Genomic DNA, 23751 nt, shown 5'->3' on the forward strand with positions numbered 1-23751 from the left:
CAGCAGGGCCACATCGTCACGCGTCCACTTTACACTCCGACATGTTATCACTTGTGTCCTCTCCTGACTATGGAAGTTAAGGCCACAAACAGCACACAGTTTCCTTCCAGAGAGTTGTCTCTTCTCCGTTGTGGGTAGTGTGAGCAAGACCAAGGTAGCAAAATAGCCAAGGGGTAGGTGTATATGTGACCAAGATACATAGCTCTGAGCCTCTCCTGGCACTGGGAAAGTGACGCAGAATGATGATGTAATCAGAAAAGGTGTTTGGAGTACATGTATGAGGATATTGGTGAGGGTGCTAATTCATTCACTTACTGGGGATGCTGTTAAGTATGGTTAACCCGTTCCTGCTACCCAGACCCCAGAGTTGCCTGGTGTCTCTTCATCTCCTTGACCTTCTCAGTTGGTTCTGTTAGCCTTCCAGTAATTTCCTTGTATTGCTTAAAATTTCTATAAGTGGTTACTTTTGCTTGCAACCAAAGAACCATAATTGATTTGGGTCCTACATGCTTATCTTCAGCCATGTTTTGTGAGGGGTGGACCCCGTGAAAGAAAGTGTGTGGCAGCAACTCCTGAAAATGAGAAAAGCCAGTCCCTGGATCTTCACACACAAAAGGAAACACAGGAGGTTGCTGTGGGTTTGAAGGACTTGGTGTATGTAACTTGAATGACAGCTTCACCTCAGTTGGCTCTCAGTTTCCTATGCAGCTAGAATTCCATCCCTATTTCCTCCATTGTCCCATGGGTTGGCTGGCCTACGGGTCAGGAACTTCTCCTAAGCAAAGCCCAAGTGGTTTGGGCAGATACTGGGGAAAGGACAAAGGCTCGGGTCAGGCTTACTTAACTTGTTAGCAATTCTGGTAGACAGGGAGTAGGTGGGCATTGGAATCATGGGCTAAAAATGAAGCCTGGCTGGAATACATAGGGGCCACTTGTCATGATATTCACATTTACTACAAAGTAATTACATATGTCCGTTTCCTGGGAAGCATATTGTGAACTGGATGGATTTCTTTTATTTTTCTTTCCTTTTTTCAATTCTTATTTTCATTCAGAAAATTGGGAAATGAATTTTCTTTCATGATTTTAATCATTTCTTTGCCAGTGTTGAATACAGCACATTCACATAAAACTCTCAAAGGCGGCCATCTGAGCGCTCTGCCAGCCTGGCCCACCCACAGAGCTTTGCCTAGAAGCTTTGTCTTTTATAGAACTTAGCTCGGGCAATGATATCATTGACGAAGTCATTGTCTGCGTCCGCTGGGGTGGCAATCGCTTCAACTCCTGACTTGAAAGCTGAGAGACCACCTGAAATGAAACACAGAGTGAGGCTCAAATATTAACTCTCAGTAGAAATAAGCAATGAGCATGGCCAAGATGTTAGCTCTCCAGGCAAATCTTCCACAGCAGGCAATCCCAAATCCTCCTCCCTCTCTCTCCCTTTCTGAAAGGACACGCTACCCCAAGAATCACTGGGAAAATTCCAGATTGCTTTCTTTCTCTTTTTCCAAAGTCTTTGGTTTTTCTTGTTGCAAAAATCAGATTTGCTTTTTTATGTAATCCAGGCCTGGCAGAACTAGACCCCCAGTACATCCTCTGCTGAAAATGCTTGTAACATTCTCTCATTTATACAATAATTCACTCATCTATTCACTCATTTATTCATTCAGGAAATGTTTTCAAGCACCTACTATGTGCCAGGAGAGATCCCACACTAACTACAAGGTACCCAAGACACACGTATTTATTTGGGTACATGTACATATGCGTGTGTATGCTATTTTACCCTAGAATTTTATCTTTAGTAGTTATGTATGTGTTTAACATAATTGCGCTCTGCTGTGATATCCAGAGAAAAAGATGCCTGGTCCCGATCCCTGCCTTCAAGGACCTTGAAGTCGAGAGTAGAATCTGTTCTGATTAAGGCCATTAGAGTGTGGAGAACATAACATGGGCCGATAGGAGGTAAACCTAACAGGAATTGATGTGGTTGGGTGTGAAGAGAGAAGGAACCAGAGAGCCTAAGAGAGCAATCTGGTTTTCAGTCTGGGATGACTGGCTATGTTATGGTGCCTCCAAGACATGTAAAATGCAGAAGAAAGAGCAAATTTATAGTTGGAGGTTAGTGAGTTAATTCTATCTGGGAGATGCTGAACTTGAGGGGGTCTGTGATCAGCCAAGCAGCGATTTCCACTTGGATACATAGCACCTGAAGTCCTGAGAATACTCACAGAGTAAAATCATTCAGACAATTTGGAAAGTTGTTGACAGTTTCTTATAACAGGAAAAAACCTATGAGAGGTAGGCAAACATATATATATACACATATATATATATATGTTTGGTTTTTTTTTTTTTTTGAGAGATGGGGTCTCACTCTGTCTCTCAGGCTGGAGTGCAGTGATGTAATCAATGCTCACTGCAGCCTCAACCTCCCAGGCACAAGCAATCCTCCTGGCTCAGCCTCCTGAGTAGCTGGGACTGGAGTGTGTCACCATGCCCAGCTACTTTTTTTTTTTTTTTTTGTAGAAACAGGTGTCACTATGTTTCAAGGTATCACTCAATAGCTCAATAAGCAATTAATAAGAACCCCAGTGTTCTGCAGAGGGGAAATGGAGGTTGAGGATGGAGGACCACTCAAAGTAACTCTGTGGTTCAGAGAGTGCGAATGCAGCCTCTAGACAGCTCCTCCCAGGGCCACTGCTGACCCCATGGAAATGCTCCCAAGGAGTCTCGGGTCACACTGGCCTTGAGTGGTCTTATTCATTGCTCATTTAAACAAAGTGCTCAGAATACAGCCTACCTCTGAGGTGCTGAGCAGCACTCCACGTGGGGAATTTTTTCTGGATTGCCTTAATTCTCTCTGTTAGAATTCCAGTAGCCTGTGAAAGATGCTCTTTGCTGTCCCAGGCACCAACAGGGTGGTACGCTTGTTTATCAAGCTAGAAAATTCAGATAATAAAGTCAGCATCTGGATGAGGTAACACATTTTTCTGCCATTCCTAATTTCCTCTCCTGGTATTCAAGTCATAGATACCGGCCTTTATCCCCAGAGAGTCAATTCTATTGTTCTTTCTTTCATAGAGGTGAGAGTCAGAGAAACAAAGTAAGGTTTGGGAGAAATGGACATGGCATAGTTTTAGCTAAACAGTCTAATATACAAAAAAAAAAAAAAAATGTTAAAGTTGTTTTGAAACAAATAACACCTGAAGTCTACACATTTATAGTAAGAAATAATTATCTAGCTAATTCAGACAAAAATTTGTTTCTAACTGGGAAGGCCAGAAGTCTGTATTTCGGCAGACAATTTAAAATCGAGCCTGGAAGCAAATATCCAGATAATTTGGATCCCCTTCCTCCAGTTTACCCAAAGGAACAAGTTGTTTCAAGTAGGGCTCAATTATACCATGTTTTGATCCACATGGATGAAATGTACTACTTCACAAACCCCAAGAGGACACCTGTAATAACAGTGCTATTTATAAGATTTTCTCAGTTTTAGTGTGTTACATATTATTTATCACAAATAGGTAGTTATAAAACTCCTAAAATACTTTTTAAAGGATATCTAATAATGAATAAGCCTTGAATGACATAAAAAGATGTGTTGCAGAAATCCCAGATCAAATTATGCTGGAGTGGCCGGGCGCAGTGGCTCACGCTTGTAATCCCAGCACTTTGGGAGACTGAGGCGGGCAGATCACCTGAGGTCAGGAGTTCAAGACCAGCCTGGCCAACAAGGTGAAATCCTGTCTCTACTAAAAATACGAAAAATTAGCTAGGCATGGTGGCGTGTGCTTGTAATCCCAGCTACTCAGGAGGCTGAGGCAGGAGAATCACTTTAACCCGGGAGTGGAGGTTGCAATGAGCCGTGATCACGCCATTGCACTCCAGCCTGGGCAACAAGAGTGAACTCCATCCCCCAAAAAAAAGAAAAGAAAAAAATTATGCTGAAGTACCTGTAGCCAGATGCCAGGGTATTCTGGGGTTTGGAAGCACTGCAAATGGATTTCTAGTTGAGGTTGAGCTTCTGTGAGGAGGGATGAAGTGGGGCTGATAGAAAGTTTCTAGCTAAATACCTGCATCAAGCCAAATTTAAGCCCCCTGTGGTCCCAGCCATCTTGCAGGACAGATCCGCCATGACTTTCCCTGGAGATGATGGCTGCAATGACAGCAGGGTCCACGCAATGTCTCTGCCCGACTTCTTTGATCAGAGTCTGGTAGGGTTTTATGGCCCTCAGATCCATCTCAGCAAACATTTCAGAACCACGGATCCCTACATCAATAGAAAAGAAACTGTTTTTCTGGGCATGCTAGTGTGTGCCTGAAGTCAGTCCCTGCTACTCAGAAGGCTAAAACAGGAGGATTGCTTGAACCCAGAAGGAGTTCAAAACCAGCCTGGGCATCATAACGAGAGCCCAACTCAGAAAAAAAAAAAAAAAGAAAGAAAGAATTTAAAGTTAAAAAAAGAAAAGAAACTGTTTCTTCTACTTCAGAAGAAAACCATTTTTTAAAATTTGCTAAGTTAGCCACAGCCTCTGATCACTGCTAATGGCTTGGGACAGTCATCCTAAGATATTCTTTTGATCTCTGACTGCAGAAACAGACAGGTCCACAACCCCCAACAGGTGCCACTTCTGCTGTTTTTTCTCCTTCAAATTGCTCATGCCTGTAATCCCAGGACTTTGGGAGGCCAAGGTGGATGGATCACTTGAGGTCAGGAGTTCAAGACCAGCCCGGCCAACATGGTAAAACCCTGTCTCTACTAAAAATACAAAAATGAGCCGGATGTGGTGGCAGGCACCTGTAACCCCAGCTACTCAGGAGGCTGAGGCAGGAGAATTGCTTGAACCTGGAAAGTGGAGGTTGTAGTGAGCCAAGATCATGCCATCACACTCCATCCTGGGTGACAAAGTAAGACTCTGTCACACACACAAAAAAATTCTGCCACACTGGTGCACTGGGAAGCCTCTTGGACTAGGAGTCAGCCAGTGTATGTTTTAGCCTGGCTCTGCCACTAGCTGGTTCTGTGCTATTGGGAAGTACCCCCCTCCTTGCTGAGTCTCTGAGCTCTGATTTGTAAATTGAGGGGTTGGGGTCCGATGTGACCTTGTGGTTGCTGCCAGCTCCGACACCCTAAAACCAGGATAACATGATGAAGAAGACTTTGGAACAGTATTGCTTCAAATGTTCATGTGTAACATGAAGCAAACACAGCAGCACCACCCAAAAATCAAAGCCAAATTCTAATATTTATTCAAGCAGTAGTTTCAACACATGGAAACAAACACAGCTGGACAAGGTTTGGAAAGAATGAGGGTGGAAAATGAAAAGAAGCGGGTTGTTAGATTGACCAGGATTGCGTTTTTTGCTCATTTTTCATTTTGGTACTATTGTCATAATGATGATTATACCTTTTCAAAATTAAGTGACTTCCTAAGAAAGAATCTGAAAACGATGAAAGGGGAAAAGCCAGATGTTTGCTCTGCCTTTCACTTACCGCAGTTCATCACACTGTTTGCATCACAAGTGGCCCCAGAGGTCTTCATGGTCATGATGTCCCCGTAGCAGCCGTGGTACAGGCGCGGATGTAGGTGAGGGTTCATTGAGTGGGTGAAGGGGTACGAGCCCCTGGAAGTGCCTAGAGGCGGAAGCATAACTCACATGAATCCTGTGAGAAGATATTGCTTGGGTTGCTGCAATAAACATCACTAAACCAAAGGCGGAAGGCCACAGACAGAACTCCCCAACTCTCTTGTTGCCATTATTTGTTCATCAGACAGAAGATCCCCGTGCCCACTCTGCTCCGACCTTTTTTGTTGTTTTGTATTAACACAGCACTTAATCCAAAGACACTATGCAAAATATTATGAAATTCATCTCTTATAGATCCTAAATACATATGCAGTCTTTTTTTTCCTTTGTTTTTTAGAGACAAGGTCTTGCTCTGTTGTCCAGGCTGGAGTGCAGTGACATGATCATAGCTCGCTGCAGGCACCAACACCTGGGCTCAAACGACTCTCCCACCCCAGCCTCCTGAGCAGCTGGAACCACAGGCGCACATCACCAGGCCTGGCTTATTTTATCTTTTTGTAAAGATGGGGTTTTTGCTATGTTGCCCAAGCTAGTCTCAAACTCCTGGGCTCAAACCATCCTCTCTCCTTGGCCTCCCAAAGGATTTCAGGCACTGTAGTCATACCATCCTGTATGTCAGAATTAAAACTGACAGACGGTTTTTAAGCAGGAAACTTGAGAGGTTTTGTTTTGTTTTTTAAGATTCAGCGGGTACACGTGCAGGTTTGTTACATGGGCGTATTGTGTGATGCTGAGGATTGGCCTTCTATTGATCCTTCACCCAAATAGTGAACACAGTACCTGATGTGTGGTTTTCAAACCTTGCCTCCCTCCCTCCCTGCCTCCTTTTAGAGTCCCCAGTGTCTATTGTCTTGAGAGGAATTTTAAAACATTTCTGACACAAATGCTTCTGGGAATGTTAACATCTGGATTAACAATTTGCCTTTGTTTAGAAAGATAAGAAAGAAGGGTACCATAACAATTTAAATATATTCTTATTTTATATCATTTACTGTGAAGGTGAGTACCTATGTATGTCTGTCTAATAAAATTAGAAGTAAAAATTGAATTTACCAAAATGATTTAAGTCAAATCTATTCTTGTTTTTTTGTTCTGTCTTTAAAAAGTGAGTTTCTGTCCAAGTCTACCTGTTAAAGGAGAGGCAGAGCTTTTGCTAAGGGAGATCCAAGGTTATTTTCTGTAATGCTGAAAAGTTTGTTCTAACTGTTTCAAGGGCTTTTAATTTGTACCTTAAGAGTCCAAATATTTGTTATAAGACAGTACTTTGGGCTGGATGTGGTGGCTCATGCCTAGAATCCCAGCACTTTGAGAGGCTAAGGCAGGAGGATTGCTTGAGCCTGGGAGTTCGAGACCAGCTGGCAAAACTCGTTTCTACAAAAAATACAAAACTTAGGCTGGTGTAGTGGCACATGCCAGTAGTCCCAGCTGCGTGGGAGACTGAGACAGGAAGAGTGATTGAACCCGGGAGGTCGAGGCTGCAGTGAGCTTTGATGGTGCCACTGCACTCCAGCCTGGGCAACAGAACAAGACCCTGTCTCAAATCTCAAAAAAAAAAAAAAAAAAAAAGTCTTTGTTAAAATGTTTGATGTAAAAAAAATAGAATCTGGCTGGGCGCGGTGGCTCACACCTGTAATCCCAGCACTTTGGGAGGCTGAGGCAGGAGGATCACCTGAGGTTGGGAGTTCAAGACCAGTCTGACCAACATGGAGAAACCTCATCTCTACTAAAAATACAAAATGAGCCAGGCGTGGTGGCACACGCCTATAATCCCAGCAACTCGGGAGGCTGAGGCAGGAGAATCACTTGAACCCAGGAGGAGGAGGATGCAGTGAGCTGAGATCACGCCATTGCACTCCAGCCTGGGCAAAAAGAGCGAAACTCGGTCTCAAAAAAAAAAAAAAAAAAAAAATAGAATCTAACCACTCCTGCCACCTCTGCTACTGCCATGGTCCCAACCAGCGTCATTGCTCATCTGGACTCTCCTAACAGCCTCCTAACTGACCTCCCTGATTCACTCCTGCAGCCGATCCTCTACCTAGCAGACAGAGTGGCCCTGTGGGAATATGCACAGGCTGCTATCAGTCTTCTGTCTTAACCTTCCAGTGGCTTTCTCCTCCTTTAGGGGAATAGCCAAGTCCATCCTGCAGCCTCCAAGACCTACTAGATCTGGCTGCTCCTGTTCCTCCTTCTCCTTCCCTTTGCTCACTCTCCTCCAGCCGCATTCTTCCTTGTGTTTATCCTTCAACATGCCAGGCAGGTGTCTGCCTCAAAGCCTTTATGTTTGTGGTTCGTTTTGTCTAGAATGCTATTCCTCCAGGTATCTACACGATCATGTCTTCAGGTCTCTGTCCAAATATCACCTTATCAGCAGAATACATAGACAGTTTATAGACAAAAAAAGAAAATGGTCCTTAAACATATAAAAGATGTTAAACCACACTCAGAAGAAGAGAAAGGCCACATTAAAACATCATTATGACAGCATTTTCCAACTCTTTAGGTGGCAAGAGCCCAAAGGTTTGATAATATGCTCTGTGGGAGAGGCTGTGAGGAAATAGGCTGTCTCACACATTGCTGTGGAACACAGTTTTACAACAGGCTGTTCATCCCAGCAGTTTATAACAGCAAAGGACTGCAAACAACACAAACGTCATTAATGTAGGGACTGGTTGAGTAAGTGATGCTACGTCCACAGTGGAGTACTGTGCAACTGCAAAAGGAAAGAGCGAGACCTGTATATACTCCTGTAAAATTCTCTCCAGGGACAAAATAGTATTTATAGAATTGTACTCTTTGTGTAAGAAAGGGGAGAAAATACAATTGTATATTTTGTGTGATTTGCTCATATTTTCAAAAGAAACAATACAAGGATGAATGAAAAACTGGTAAAAATTGTTAGTTATGGAGAAGGTAAGAGGAAGGTAAAGGGAACAGGGATAGAGGATAGACTAACTGTATCTTTTAAAAAGTTTTTATTTTGGAACCATGTAAATGTTATCATAAATTTTAAAATTAAATCATATAGGGAGAAAAGGAATCCATAAAAAAGAAAAACAAATGAACATAACTCTATAACAAATTGAAAAATTAATAAACACATAGAGGAGAATTATCTCAAGTGACTTTAAAATATATCCATATAAGTGTATACTACTACATAGGAATACATCCAATGAACATAAATAATCACAAGAAAATCTTAAATTATATTTACTGTCTCAATATTGGTTGGTAATACTGTCATAGTTATTTTGACACTACTGTATGTATATAAGTAATAATGCTAATGTCATTAGAACTAGGATTTTTAGTGTAAGATAGCAGAGGTACAAATATAAAACTGATATAAAATGCTTGCATTCTTAAATATAAATGTGAAATATCTGAATGCATAATTGTTTTTCTTTTAAAAATATGTGTTTTCTAGTTCCCGCCACTGAAAACACCTGAAATAAATGACAACTCCATAGCAATGGAGCACTTTTACTTCCCACACTGTGGTCTCTAAATACCATTTCCTGCTAAGAGGAACCAGCACTCCTCAGAATAATGGCTGATTGCTAGCCTGGGGCAGAAAATGTTCAAGATGAACCAGGAACATCTTTTTGTGCTAGAGCTGGTCCTTATATGTTAGAGACACATCAAAAATTTTTACAGGTGAAATGTTTTTATCTCCCTTCTTTCCTCTCACTCTTTCCCTCTCTCTTCCTTTTTTCCTCTCACTCTCTTTCTGTTCGTTCCTCTCACTAGAAGATAAATTTCATTAGGTCAGATACTAGATGTTTTTCTCTGCTATATCCTCCTCAGCACCTGGAACAATGCTTGTCATAAAGTGGACATTTAATAAATATTTGCTGAATGGAAGAATGGATAGTTGGATGGATGAAGGAATGAGACAGAAAGGGATTGTTTAAATTATCTGGATCAAGTGTCCCTATATTGACAGGTTCAATGTCCTTTCACTGGGAGGCAGTCTTTGCCAGGCTCACTGTGTGGCCCACAGATCACAGGCATCAAAGTTACCACACATGCTTATTAAAAATTCTTATCACTGGGCTGGGCGCAGTGGCTCACTCCTGTAATCCCAGCACTTTGGGAAGCTGAGGCTGGCAGATCACGAGGTCAGGAGATCAAGACCATCCTGGCTAACCCAGTGAAACCCCATCTCTACTAAAATACAAAAAAATTAGCTGGGCATGGTGGCAGGCACCTATAGTCCCAGCTACTCGAGAGGCTGAGGCAGGAGAATGGCGTGAACCCGGGAGGCAGAGCTTGCAGTGAGCCAAGATTGTGCCACTGCACTCCAGCCTGGGTGACTGAGCAAGACTGCATCTCAAAAAAAAAAAAAAAAAAAAAAAAATGCTTATTACTGGGCTCTTCACACCAGATCTACTGAACCAGAATCTTGCAGTATAAGGCTAAAGAAGCTGCACTTTGCCCAGCATTCCCAGTTGACTCTTACACATAAAGTTTATGAACCACTGCTTTAAGGGAACTGGAATATGACCATGGAACCTACACTGCTTGTGTAGGCATTACAAACACACAAGCCCTTTTTAAATTAAGAGTCACTTTTCAGCTACACACAGCTAATATGGTAGCTCATAATTAATCTGCTGGCTATTTAACTCTGCTCTCACCTGGCAATTTAAAAAGGAGTAAAAATTTAAAACTAGGTTGCCCTGCTTTTGACCATAAGTGACTGGAAATTACTTTTGGGTAGCCTTGTCTTTCCAAATTTAGAATTAAACATTTTAGAAACACTTTCTTTTCAGTCACCATTCTATAATTAAAGACAACTTGAACATTGCTCATAATGGCTTTTCATTTTGCTTAGGTCACAGTTTTAACATTCTCTTATTCAAGATCTCTTACCAACTCACCAACCTATCTTTCCAGCCTTCCCCCGAGAAATCCCCTCTTCTGTCCAGGCCACACCAACCCAAAGACTTTTCATTCATTTCTGCCTCTCCTCTTTTACTGAAATCATTCTTCCCATCCAGCAGGCTCTTCCCTTTTCTTATTAAATCACCAAGCATTCTTCAATTGACACGTCCCCCCTAAAAGCCTTTCACATCTGAGCATTCTAGTTGGATGTGAGCTCTTCCTCCCAAACCTTTCCCAGACTAGTGCTTTTTTCCCACCAACACACATTGAATTCTCATCCACTGCTTGGCATTGATAATTTCCTCTTCATGTGTTTTGCTTCCAAGGCACTGTTCCATATACCTCTCAGTAAGATATCCAGTCTGATAGGTGCATTGTCAGACAGGAAGTAAGCAGATCAATAAATATTAGATTATTTGAAATTCCCATAGATCCTGTTTTTCACCTGCTTAGCAAGCAGAACACACTGTTAATTATAGAAATAATAGTTGATTAATGGCCAAGCTGGTCAGAATGAGAGCTCACTCTTCCATTGCGGGTAATCATTGCTCTTTCTGATTCATTATTGTGCTGGAGGTTTCTGTGGACACCCCGTAAACAATGCTAAATCTCAGCCAGTGACTTACCAATGAGGGCAATTAGTCCCCAAAACACCACAGAGGATAACATGGCGGGGAATCTGATCTTCCAGGACCTGCTCTGATTTGAAATAGAAACTAGTTAATTTTAAAACTTGAAAATTTCCTAAAGAAAAATTTGCGTTGTTATTTTAAAAAGTTCAGAGTTGTTTCCAATCCACTATTCATTTCCCAGTTTCAAGATAGTATTCTCACAGGCTCAGTACATGGTTTGTTAGCACACTCTCTTTGCTAAGCATAAAATCCCAACTCACTTCAATCCAATTTCATATTGACATGGGCCATGCATATCTTACGTATGTAACCAGATATACACTCCCATCCCATCTCTAAGCTTGGTAACCCCACAATTTTGTTCCCTTTCTTTAAAAAAAACTGATCCTTTCTTTCTATTCGCCCTACCCCTGCCTTCAAGGATCAGTTTTGGTTTTTCATTTGTTTGTTTAAAAATGGGATCTTGCGGCCGGGCGCGGTGGCTCACGCCTGTAATCCCAGCACTTTGGGAGGCCGAGGCGGGCGGATCACAAGGTCAGGAGATCGAGACCACGGTGAAACCACGTCTCTACTAAAAATACAAAAAATTAGCCGGGCGCGGTGGCGGGCGCCTGTGGTCCCAGCTACTCGGGAGGCTGAGGCAGGAGAATGGCGGGAACCCGGGAGGCGGAGCTTGCAGTGAGCCGAGATCGCGCCACTGCACTCCAGCCTGGGCGACAGAGCGAGACTCCGTCTCAAAAAACAAAAAACAAAACAAAAAAATGGGATCTTGCTCTGTCACCCAGGCTGGAGGGCAGTGGTATAATCATAGCTCACTATGGCCTCAAACTCCTGGGCTCGGGCGATCCTCCCACCTCAGCCTCCCGAGTAGCTGGGGCCGTATATGTGCGCCACCATGCCTGGGTGTTTCCATTATTACACTAGGGTCTCGGTAGGGAAAACAAAATAAAACAAAATACCAACAGGAGCATCAAAGAACATGACTTAGAAGAGGTTTCCTCTGCTCCATTTCTTCCTCAATCAACTCTATTCTTGGTTTCATTCAAATGGTAGCTGATAAGTTTTACAAGATATAAGAAGGCCAGCACTAACCTTGTTTGCAGCCTTACAGAGAAAATCTCCCCTCTCTGTTTGCAAATGTCTTCTCTACTCAGCAGCAAACTGCACTTCAAGCTTTTCCAAAGCGGTGGCCTTTGTCCTGTAACATAGGTTTAACAATTGGAGAATCCATTAGTCAGTAGATCACTGCACACCCGGCTTCAACTGAATAGACGTCAGTGTCGTCTACTGCTGTGGAGGAAACTTTTAAACACCAGGATGAAGACTCACCTGGCTTTTCTTACCTTCGTCCTGTACCAACAATCATTAGAGGAGCTTTATATACGGTTTAAAACCCTCTCTTTAAACCATTGACCTCATTAGGCCTGGTTATAATAGTACTTAAGACTTAGGTGACCCCATTAATAAGAGGATTTCAAAGGGTTGATTAACCACTATTAATTAATTAATCTAATGAACCCCCAGGCTGCTCAGGAGGCATATTTTGATAGATTGTTTCTAGATAGCTAAAATTGTGCCAAACAGCTTCTAAGTTTGCAAATAAGAAACAGATAATTCGCTTTAAATAAGAAAACAGGAAATACTAGCAATTTTTATTCTTGGATTGGTTATTTACCTGAAATGCTGAGTCTCCTGCTCTTTGTTCCCCATTCCAATGTCACATGATCCCCATACCAATATGTCACATGATCTCAAGCCAGTATGTCACATGATCATTATAGGTGAACTTGGCTCCTTACTCCAGTCCCACTTCTGACAAGCAGGTGCAAGTGTGGTCACTCGCTCTGGGAGATCAGTGCAAAACCAGGGAGTAGCAACGTGGGTACTCATTTGTCCATCCTTGCTAAGGATATGGGAAAAAAGCATACAGCCAGGGATGAAAACTTCTCCAAGAAGAGAGTATCTTTCTTCAGGCTTATGTCCAAGGGAAGACAGGAAGCTCATTGTGCAGCCCCAGGAACAGGAAATGGAAGGGAGGTTCTTGAAACAGGCAAAGCACATTGCGCAGAGGGGAGGAAGAAGTCTGGTGTGGGTCCTTCCACAAGCATGACCAGTTTCTCAGACTGCACACAGTCCTCCCCCACATCCACCGAGTGAAGAAAGGTGCGAGGCCGCTGTACGGGAAACAGGAGGACAAAGCCACAGGCAACTTCCCAGCTCCCTGGCGATAAAACAACCTCCGCTCCCAGGAGAACATGCCCTTCCAAGCTGAGGTCTGCACAGTCCACTGGCATTCACTTCTGCCTTGCCTGCCTTCCTGCTTGTAGAACAGACGTCCCTGGCACGGCCTCTAGCCTTCCATCCCTGGAAGACTGGCAGGGTTGTTCCAAGCCAATGGATGCTTCCTGCCTGACTCTCAGGAAAGTGACCCATGGAGGGTCTACTCCACCCCCGGCAACACTGCGGTCAGGACCACTCTTGAATAAGGGATATTGCAGAAGCCTAACTGCCCTGAGGCAGGCCTTAGAAACCCGTAGTCTATCACCAGCCACATTGTGCCCATGACCCACTTCACTGCAGGGTGAGTAGAGCCACTTACCTGAGGCTTCCAGGCTAAGTGCAATGAGAAAGTTCAAGAAAGGGAGATTAAGAAGAAGTTAAGAAAGAATGATAAGTTAGGGAAAAGAGAGCAGGTGGAGGCTAGGGCTGTCCCTACGTGCACTGGAAGAAGTAAGTGTTAATAAAACATTTAAAGCACTGCTGAATGTGAAGAATACTTATCTTTCAGCTCTCAGTTAGTGGGGCTACAAGTCCTTCTAGGTATGAGGGTCTTAATGTCCAGGCTTCCGCAACTCAACCAGTTGTTTTCAAACTGATGTGGATTGTTCTGTTCAAACTGTGAGAGAACAATTGAACACCCAACGTTTGTCAGGTTCCTATGGATATTATATGACTCAATCCTCCACTGGCCCTGTGGGGCAGTTATTATCCCTTATTTTAGAGATGAGGAAACTGTGACTCAGAGAAGCTAAGTAACTTGACAAAGATGGCACAGTTAGCATGTGACAGAGCCAGGATTTGAACCTAGGACTGTACAATTCCAAAATCTGCACTCTTCCACTATATCAGAAGTGCCAGCACAGTGGATAAATGACCCTGCAGAGCAATCATTGCAACAGGTCCAAGTCCATCTGGATAGAAAGCATTGTCTGTGGTCTGGATAAATGACACCACTCACAGATTTTATACCACTATCTGTCAAGTGTTCGTAGGTGCTGTTGTCATCTCTAAAATACAAATTAATGAGTTAACTAAGTCTAAAGTGGCTTTGTATCACTTTATATTTTCTCCACCAGTAATAATAATGTAGTTAATATGCACTGACGTTGTATGGTATGACTGGTAGAATAACAGGAAGGGGAATGACCTAAGTTTGTTATACTCTAAAGCCTAACTCTTAACTGCAATACCCTACTGACCCAGTGGATGGTTAGGTGTGGGTACTATTGTATAACGATCTTAGGAATTTCATGTCCCTAAGAAGAAATATACTGAATAAATCTCCATCTCTTCCCAGGGATACCAAGAACGGCTACATGTGAGTTGTACTGATATTTCCAGGAGGGGCTTAAGGGTACCTTGGCACCTGTCATAATCTCCATCAGTCCCCAGAATAAAAACACAATCTATATGCAAGCAATGTCTGTGCTACACAAATAAAACTCTGTGGCCTGGTCTCCTCCCCGCTCAAATCAGTTGCCTGCTCCTAAGACTCTTCAGTGCAGCAATTCTCTGGCAGCTTCCAGGGAGTCCTAACAGATCTGGGGTTCCTGGCCTCAGTGGTAGAGACTCCAATCATCCCTAATGATTAAATGGCCTCAGCAATCGGAAAACTTCAACAGAAAAGCTTAAGTAGTACTGTCCTAGTTAGGAGGAGAGGAATGATTATGAAAACTGAGGTACTGTGTATACCCAGGGAAGCAGATTCTGGTGCGAGTTCCTGGCAAGGCTTCTCAACTCATACCAGACAAAGACCTGCTCTTATGCCCCGAGCTACCCTAGGTTAGCACTTTTGGGAGTTAAAGGAATCCAGCATCTCAGGCTCCCTTGGTCCCCTCGCCCTCTGCGTCCCCACCTGCCTCCCTCCCAACACTAGTCTGTGCTAATACAGACTGGGTTGTCTCCGCCATGTCATTATTTGTGAATCCCAGGCACAGTTCTCCCTTCTCAGGAACGACAGCCAAGGAGGATGATGACCATGGGCAACTCATTTAACCTCCCCGAGCCTTAATTTTCCTCATCTGTAAAATGGAGATGATAATAATGCCCCATGACTTTGTTTTGAAGATAAAAATAAATTTTATATGTAAAAACATGTTACAAACTACAGTGCTTCGTAGAGATGCCAGTTACTATCATGATGGGTTTGCACTCAGGTCCTGATGGCTTAGCTTCTTGTTGATTTATTCATTTGTTTGTTTATCCATGCACTCAGGAAAAATAATTAACAACTGAATTATAGGACAGGAAGTAGGAGGTGAAGTCTCTCTTCAGCCGTGAAGAAAACTTGGCAGGACAAGCAAGAGCTATTCATTGCCAGGACTCTGTAGCCTGCCTGGTAGAAGTGGAGGAAGGATAAGTTCAGAAACAGCCACACAAGCAGCTACAGCCCGAGCATCTGTTGCACAGCTTTGAAACCTATAAAATGAGGGAGCTGCCCAAGAATAATGTGGCAAAGGCACTTCGGCACCAACAGCTGGTGAGAAGGCAGAAGGGGGGCCCTTCCATAAAATTTCACCAAAACGTTCAACTTAACCCCAGGATATTTCAATGTCAGGCTTGAAGTGCTGAGTGCTTTTCTTGTCTTGGTTTTAATCTACTACATGATAGGTAAAACGCATACCCTGTTGAAGAAGCCACTTATATGGTTGCATCACCGGTCTTCCAATGTCAAATATTTGACCAACATTTCAGAAAAGATATACAAATGGCCAATAAAGATCATGAAAAATTGGTAAACATCTTTAGACATCAGGGAAATGCAAAATAAAACCAAAATGAGGCAGTATTTCACACTCTCTAAAAAGGTTAAAACCAAAGACTAGCTATATCACACATTGGTGAGAAAATGAAATAAAACAGAACTCTCATACATTGCTGGTTGGAGTATAAAATGGTATGATTGCTTTGGAGAACTGTTTAGCAGTTTCTAACAAAGTAAACACACTGTATGCCTCAGAAATTTTATTTCTAGTCATTTACCCAAGAGGAATGAAAAAAAATGTCTCCCAAAAGACGTGTATGAGAATCTTCACAGACTGTAAGTTCTGCAAAGAAAAAAGAGAAAAAAAAAAGTTTTTATAGTGCTTCAGTCTTAATAGCTCAAAACTGGAAACACTCCAAAAAATTCATCAATGGAAGAATGGACTAACAGTTGTAGTATAACGATATAATGGGAAAATACACAAGTTAAAAAAAACAAACAAATCCAGGAAAAAATTCCAATGAACCTGGGCTGGGTCAGGTGCCCACCTCTGGATCATTCAACCATGTCTAGGAATATATTTGTTTGAAAAAGGGACTCCCTGTGGTTTGGAAAGGAGAAGGGAGAAGTCTGAAACAAAATTTTAAAATAATATTTTTATTTTGAAATAGTTTAAATTTCACAAGACACTTCAAAAATAGTACCAAGAGTTATCACATACCCTTCACCCAGCTTCCCCCAATGGCAATATCTTATATAACTATAGTACATGTCAAACCCAGAACATTACCATTAGTATTATACAATACTATAAACTTAGGTACAGACCTTATTTGGATTTCGCCAGTTTGTTTTTACACTGTCTTTAAAAAAAATATTTATTTATATTTCAGAATTGTATAGTACTGTGAAGTTTATCCCACATGTAGATGCAAGTAACCATCACCATAATCAGGATACAGAACTGTCCCATCACCATAAAAAGACTGCCTCATGATAGCCCCTAACTATGTCTTTCATTGTGCCAAAAGTAAGCTTTTCTTTCTTTCTTTTTTTTTTTTTTTTTTTTTGATGGAGTTTCGCTGTTGTCAGCCTAGGCTGGAGTGCAGTGGCATGATCTTGGCTTGCTTACTGCAACCTCCACCTCCCAGGTTCCAGCAATTCTCCTGCCTCAGCCTTCCGAGTAGCTGAGATTACAGGCACCTGCCACCACGCCCGGCTAATTTTTGTATTTTTTAGTAGAGACGGGGTTTCACCATGTTGGCCAGGCTGGTCTCAAACTCCTGACCTCAGGTGATCCACCCGCCTGGCCTGCCAAAGTGCTGGGATCACAGGCATGAACCACTGCACCCGGCCAAGTAAGCTATTTTTTAAAAACAGCTTGATTGAGATATAATTCACATATCATAGACTTCACTCATTTACAGTGTGCAATTCAGTGGTTTTTAGTATGTTCACAGAGTTGTGCAATCATCAGCGTAATCAATTTTAGAGCATTTTCATTATCCATGGAAGCATCTCCACAACCATTAGCAGTCATTCCCAGTTTCTCTCCCCTCCCTCTTCTCTCCTGTTCACCCTGTGACCCCAGGCAGTCACTTACCTAGAAGTCTGGATGATTTTGTAAAAAACTGTTCTATGGTTGTTTACTATACCTGTGATGGAGAGAAGAGTTGGAGCAGTATCTGGAGAAGGACTTGTGTCAAAGACAGCCCTTTTGTCATGGTTTACCCTGGGAGTGACTTGAACATAATCAAATGCTGTAGAAAATATTGAGGATACAACAAACTATAGGATTATTTGATCAGGTAATGATGTTGAAGACATTAGCTCAAAAGCTTAAGAGTAGAAATTGGCCTGAGACAGGAATGGGAATGCCTCTTCCATTGTAACAGAAAGAAAAGAGAAAAAAATCAGGTAGCAATGCAGTTCAGTGTATAGAGTTGATGGGAGAAAACTGAAGGAGTTATCTAATGATGTTTAAGTCCTTTGTGAAACAGGAGGTCAAATCATGTGCTGAGGAGTAAAAACTATGTGGACTTAGACAATGGAGAGCAGTGCAAAAGCCACTCTGTAGAACTGGAGAGAGAGAGCTGAAAGAGAGCCAAAAAGATGAGTGGGGTCTGCATATGGACTAGTTGAGATTGGAGCCCATAAATGTTCATTTAGAGGCATTGAAATGCTGGGGTCTGACATGGCAGCCTAAGTACAGACAAGAAGAAAGCAGAGGGCTGGAGTTGTCCGGGGCTGAGGCGCAGCTCTGCAGGTGCCATGCAAGGAGGATACAGGGGCAAGTGAGATGGAGTTTGGCAAAGGAATGGTTAAAGTAATGGCAAGTGGATAGGAAATGAAGGGAAGAAAGTAAGAGGCTATTATGGGTCCAGTGGGAAGATTTAAGCTTAAAGTTTTGGAAGTGGAGTGTATCGGCCATCGTTTTCTCCCACCTTACTTCTCTTACCTTACCTCTAACTCCACCCACAGTTGCAACAAACAGTGGCATACAAGCTTCAGCCCGCTTTGCGCGGGTCCTTTCCCAAGTGCTTGCTCACTGCCTCGTGCCAGCCTCCTGCAGTCTTGATTTCTAGGAGAACTGGAATCCCCTGGGGACCTCTCTAACTCAGTCTCCTTAGTAACCTGACTAAAATCAAGGGCAGAAGGATGAAGGGGTGGATGGTGAGAGGAATAAATCAGGCACGCAGGGACTCGGGCTATCGCATATCCCCACAGACAGTGGAGGAGCAGGCAGGTGTGAGTGATTCTGGGCTCTGTGTGCAAAGGTTCTGGTGACCTTTTATCAGGCCAGAGGCCCTCACAGTGCAAAGAGAGGAAGCAGGGGTTAGAAGCCTCAGCTGGAGGCTTCTTAATAATAAGTTTTCTTGTTTAACAACAGAAGGATGTTCATACTGTTAAGCTCTTCACTTAAGCAGGTTATTAAATGGTATTAATGAATGTTTCCAATTTTGTTTCAAGTGTGTGTATATGCAGGCATGGAAATTAAGCTGAATTGCATCTTCAACTATACCAGATGTTACAAACTTCTTCTTCAAAGCAGCTCTACCACATTTACCCCCCTAAAGCAGGGTATAAGTGTTCCCACACTCCATATCTCCACCAAGGTTTGCTATAATTAGACTTAAATTGGGTGGGAAAAGTCAGTTTCCTGACCGAGACTGGGCATCTTTTCATATACGCTCATTGGCCGCATCAGTTTTACCTGCTCTGAATGGCCTGTTTATATTCTTTGATCACTTTTCACTGGGTTGTTTGTCTTTTTCATATTTTATTTATTTGGCTTAAAAAAATTTTTATATCACAAGGTATTATCGACTTTTTCTCATTTTTTAAAATAGAAGTCTTCATATACTATAGTCTGGGTCCTAGTCTCTTTTTTTGTTTGTTTGTTTTTTCTTTTGAGATGGAGTCTCTCTCTGTCGCCCAGGCTGGAGTGCAGTGGCTGGATCTCAGCTCACTGCAAGCTCCGCCTCCCGGGTTCACGCCATTCTCCTACCTCAGCCTCCCGAGTAGCTGGGACTACAGGCGCCCATCACACCTGGCTAATATTTTGTATTTTTAGTAGAGACAGGGTTTCACCATGTTAGCCAGGATGGTCTCGATCTCCTGACCTCGTGATCCGCCCGCCTTGGCCTCCCAAAAGTGCTGGGACTACAAGCATGAGTCACCGTGCCCAGCCCTAGTCTTTTGATAATCATATGCCAAAAAAAAAAAAAAAAAAGAAAGGAAAGAAAAAAAAAAGAAATTTTACCAAAAAAATTATATAATTAAAAGGGATATAATCAGTACCTTGCAGTAATTTTCAAGTGTTCTACAAGGAACTTGTATTAAGTTGTCAGAAAGACATGCTGTATTAAAACTCTTTAGCCACGTCTGATCCCACAGATGATTGCTGTGGAGGGCTACCCCTTAGATAGCCTTGGACCCCAGGGTTTTATGAGAACTGCAAGGGCATCTTCTAGAATTCTGGCCCTATGGTGACTGGGATGGTGAGTGTCTTAGTCTGCTATTTTTGCTGCTATAACAGAATACCACAGAGTGGGTAATTTACGATAAACAAAAATTTATTTGGCCCATGGTTCTGGAGGCTGGGAAATCCAAGAGCATGGTGCTGGCATCTGACAAGGGTCATCCCATGGTGGAATGGTGGAAGGTGGAGGTGAATACACAAGACAGAGAGCAAATGGGGCTGAGCTGATCCTGCAGAAATAAAGCCCCTCCTGAGAGAAGAGTATTATTCCATTCGTGAGGGCAAAGCCTCATGATCTCATTATCTTTTTTTTTTTTTTTTTTTTTTTTTTTGAGACAGGGTCTCCCTCTGTTGTCCAGGCTGGAGCACAGTGGTGCAATCACAGCTCACTGCAGCCAGTCCTCTCTGGGCTCAGGTGAACCTCTTACCTCGTCTTCCAAATAGCTGGGACCACAGGTGTGTGCCACCACTCCCTGCTAAATTTTGTATTTTTTTTTTTTGAGATGGAGTCTCACTCTGTCACCCAGGCTGGAGTGCAGTGGCGCGATCTCAGTTCACTGCAAGCTGCACCTCCCGGGTTAGCGCCATTCTCCTGCCTCAGCCTCCTGAGTAGCTGGGACTACAGGCGCCCGCCACCTCGCCTGGCTAATTTTTGTAATTTTTAGTAGAGACGGGGTTTCACTGTGTTAGCCAGGATGGTCTCAATCTCCTGACCTTGTGATCCGCCCGTCTCGGCCTCCCAAAGTGCTGGGATTACAGGCTTGAGCCACCGCGCCCGGCCTTTTTTTTTTTTTTTTTTTTTTTTAGAGACAGGATCTTACCATGTTGCCCAGGCTGATCTCAAATTCCTGGGCTCAAGTGATCCTCTTGCCTCAGCCTCCCAAAGTCCCGGGATTACAGGCATGAGCCACTGCACCCTGGCCTTTATCATCTATTAAAGTTTCCACCTTCCAGTACCATTACGTATGGTAATTAAATTTCAACATGAGTTTTGATGAGGACGTCCAAACCAATTTTTCACACTTCCTAGGGTTAAATTCAGGGTGGAAGGGATATACAATGAATTTCAGTTCCAGATGTGTACAGCAATAGAGAGGCCTAGGAAATTGTTGGCCTCCCTGAGGCCTCACCCAGGGCAAGCAGTGGAGAGAGGATGGCTCAGGAATCACCGCTGTCAGCAGTCACTCCCAAGATTTGACCCAGGCTCAGCGGGTTTTCCTGTGGCTGGAACAGGAGTGAGAATGCCTCAGTCGTGTTCCCCAGCTCCTCCTGGCTCCTGACAATCCTGGGGCCAGAGAATTGACAATTCAAGACAAATGGATTAATGGCCCAGCGGGTCAAGACACACAGGTAACAGCAGAGAGCAACCTGTACTGCATTTCCTTGAAAAGAGTCAATTAAGGCAGGTGCTGACCCCGGCAGAGTGAGTAGCTCAGCCAAAACATCATTCTACATCTCATTTTGTTCTATCTTATTCATCTCAGTCTGATTTAACTAATTTTGCCAGATTCTAGTTCTCATCTAAATTTTTCTTAAGGGGTTTTAACTGTGATAGAAAAAATAAGTAAACCTATATAAGAAGAAAATGGAAGCTACAGGTTTTATCTTTGCCTCCTCTCTCTACTCTATTTAAACATAAGCACAAACACACTAATAATATGTTCACTGCCAAAGTATCTCCGTATTAATTACTCACCTTGAAAATTACCAACTCTCTGTAGAGCTGGGCCAAGCCAGGATTGTAAAATAGGCAACGTCTATTTAATATCTTATATTGTTACAGTACTTTGGAATTTTGAATGGGCTTTCAAATAAGTTAAAATAATAGAAATAACCTTTCAAGAAAGATCAAGCAGATTTTATGTCCCTCATTAGACATATAAGAAAAAAGACTGGCCGGGCGCGGTGGCTCAAGCCTGTAATCCCAGCACTTTGGGAGGCGGAGACGGGCGGATCACGAGGTCAGGAGATCGAGACCATCCTGGCTAACACGGTGAAACCCCGTCTCTATTAAAAATACAAAAAATTAGCCAGGCGCCGTGGCGGGCGCCTGTAGTCCCAGCTACTCGGGAGGCTGAGGCAGGAGAATGGTGTGAACCCGGGAGGCAGAGCTTGCAGTGAGCCGAGATCGCAGCACTGCACTCCAGCCTGGGCGACAGAGCCAGACTCTATCAAAAAAAAAAAAAGAAAAGAAAAGATACTGACCAACACGTCCTATCTAATAAATGATGGAACTGAGACTGGAACCAAAACATTCAGATTCTGAATCCAGGGTATTTATTTCCATCATTTATTGGGTCAGATGATGATTTCTAAAGCATTTTTTTGCCCTGAAACTTCAGGATTCCTTGATTTATTTTGTCATTTCCAACAGTCAGGCACCCATGCTGTCACTTGCCATCGGCTGCACAGAGGCTGCTCTTCACTGCCACCTAGGCCCACCCTGATTTTAACAGTGCCCGGCACCTGGTCGCTTCCCCCAAAGCACCCATCCCCTGTCCCAGCGGAAAATACACTTATTTGGTGTTTTATGTTCAGAGACTTTATCCACCCGTGCTGTCCAATAGAAATAAAATGTGAGGCCGGGCGCGGTGGCTCAAGCCTGTAATCCCAGCACTTTGGGAGGCCGAGGCGGGTGGATCACGAGGTCAGGAGATCGAGACTATCCTGGCTGACATGGTGAAACCCCGTCTCTACTAAAAATACAAAAAACTAGCCGGGCGAGGTGGCGGGCGCCTGTAGTCCCAGCTACTTGGGAGGCTGAGGCGGGAGAATGGCGTGAACCTGGGAGGCGGAGCTTGCAGTGAGCCGAGATCACGCCACTGCACTCCAGCCTGGGAGACACAGCGAGCCTCCGTCTCAAAAAAAAAAAAAAAAAAAAAAAAAAAAAAAAGAAATAAAATGTGAGCCACACATTTAATTTAAACTTTTTTGTCAGCCACCTTGAAAGAAGTGAGATTAATTTTAATGCTATATTTTGTTTAGCCCAATATACTCAAAATATTATGTCAAAATCAACATAAAAGTTGGGATATTTTATAATCTTTGTTGTACCAAATGTGTGTATTTTAGACTTACAGCACATATCAGTTCAAACTAGCTACATTTCAAGTACTCGATAGCCACTAGTGGACACCATATTCGACTGAAGGGTTTTTTTTTTTTTTCTATTTTTATTTATTTTTAATCTTTTATCGCGTCTTTTTAAATTTATTTTTTATTTCAATAGTTTTTAGGGAACAGGTGGTATTTGGTTACATGGATAAGTTCTTTAGTGGTTATTTCTAAGATTTTGCCATACCCATTACCTGAGCAGTGTATATTGTACCCAATATGTAGTCTTTTATTCCTCACCCTCGTCTCACCCTTCTCCCCAAGTCCCCAAGTTCCCAAAGTCTATTGTATCATTCTTATGTCTTTGCATCCTCATAGCTTAACTCCCGCTTGTAAGTGAGAACCTACAAGGTTTGGTTTTCCACTCCTGAGTTACTTCACTCAGAATAATGGTCTCCAGTGCCACCCGGGTTGCTGCAAATGCCATTATTTTGTTCCCTTTCATGGCTGAGTAGTATTCCATGGTGTGTGTGTGTGTGTATAAATTCCATGGTGTATATGTGTGTGTGTGTGTGTGTGTGTGTGTATATATATGTGTATATATATTCCATGGTGTA

General features: G+C 42.9%; 2 protein-coding genes across 2 annotated transcripts in view; both read right to left on the reverse strand.

Moving 5' to 3' along the window:
- The window catches only part of MITD1 (microtubule interacting and trafficking domain containing 1), a 977552-nt gene that overhangs the window by 57993 nt on the left and 895808 nt on the right, over positions 1-23751 (reverse strand). The window lies entirely within an intron of this gene.
- LYG2 (lysozyme g2) lies at positions 1072-11172 on the reverse strand. Its single transcript, XM_050755165.1, has 5 exons — positions 11109-11172; positions 5501-5641; positions 4080-4276; positions 2804-2942; positions 1072-1308 (listed from the first exon to the last, which is right to left on the reverse strand). The coding sequence occupies exons 1-5, from the start codon at positions 11149-11151 to the stop codon at positions 1190-1192; spliced, it is 639 nt and encodes a 212-aa protein (XP_050611122.1). The 5' UTR covers positions 11152-11172; the 3' UTR covers positions 1072-1189.

This window comes from Macaca thibetana, chromosome 13, assembly GCF_024542745.1.
Source record: "Macaca thibetana thibetana isolate TM-01 chromosome 13, ASM2454274v1, whole genome shotgun sequence".
Lineage (NCBI taxonomy): Eukaryota > Metazoa > Chordata > Mammalia > Primates > Cercopithecidae > Macaca > Macaca thibetana.

Coding starts and splice junctions, on each gene's coding strand:
- LYG2 (XM_050755165.1), bottom strand. CDS start 11,151: ATGTTATCCTCTGTGGTGTTTTGGGGACTAATTGCCCTCATTG. Junction 4,277..5,500: donor AAACAGTGTGATGAACTGCG/GTAAGTGAAAGG, acceptor CTATTGATGTAG/GGATCCGTGGTTCTGAAATG. Junction 1,309..2,803: donor TGCTGCTCAGCACCTCAGAG/GTAGGCTGTATT, acceptor GTTTCATTTCAG/GTGGTCTCTCAGCTTTCAAG.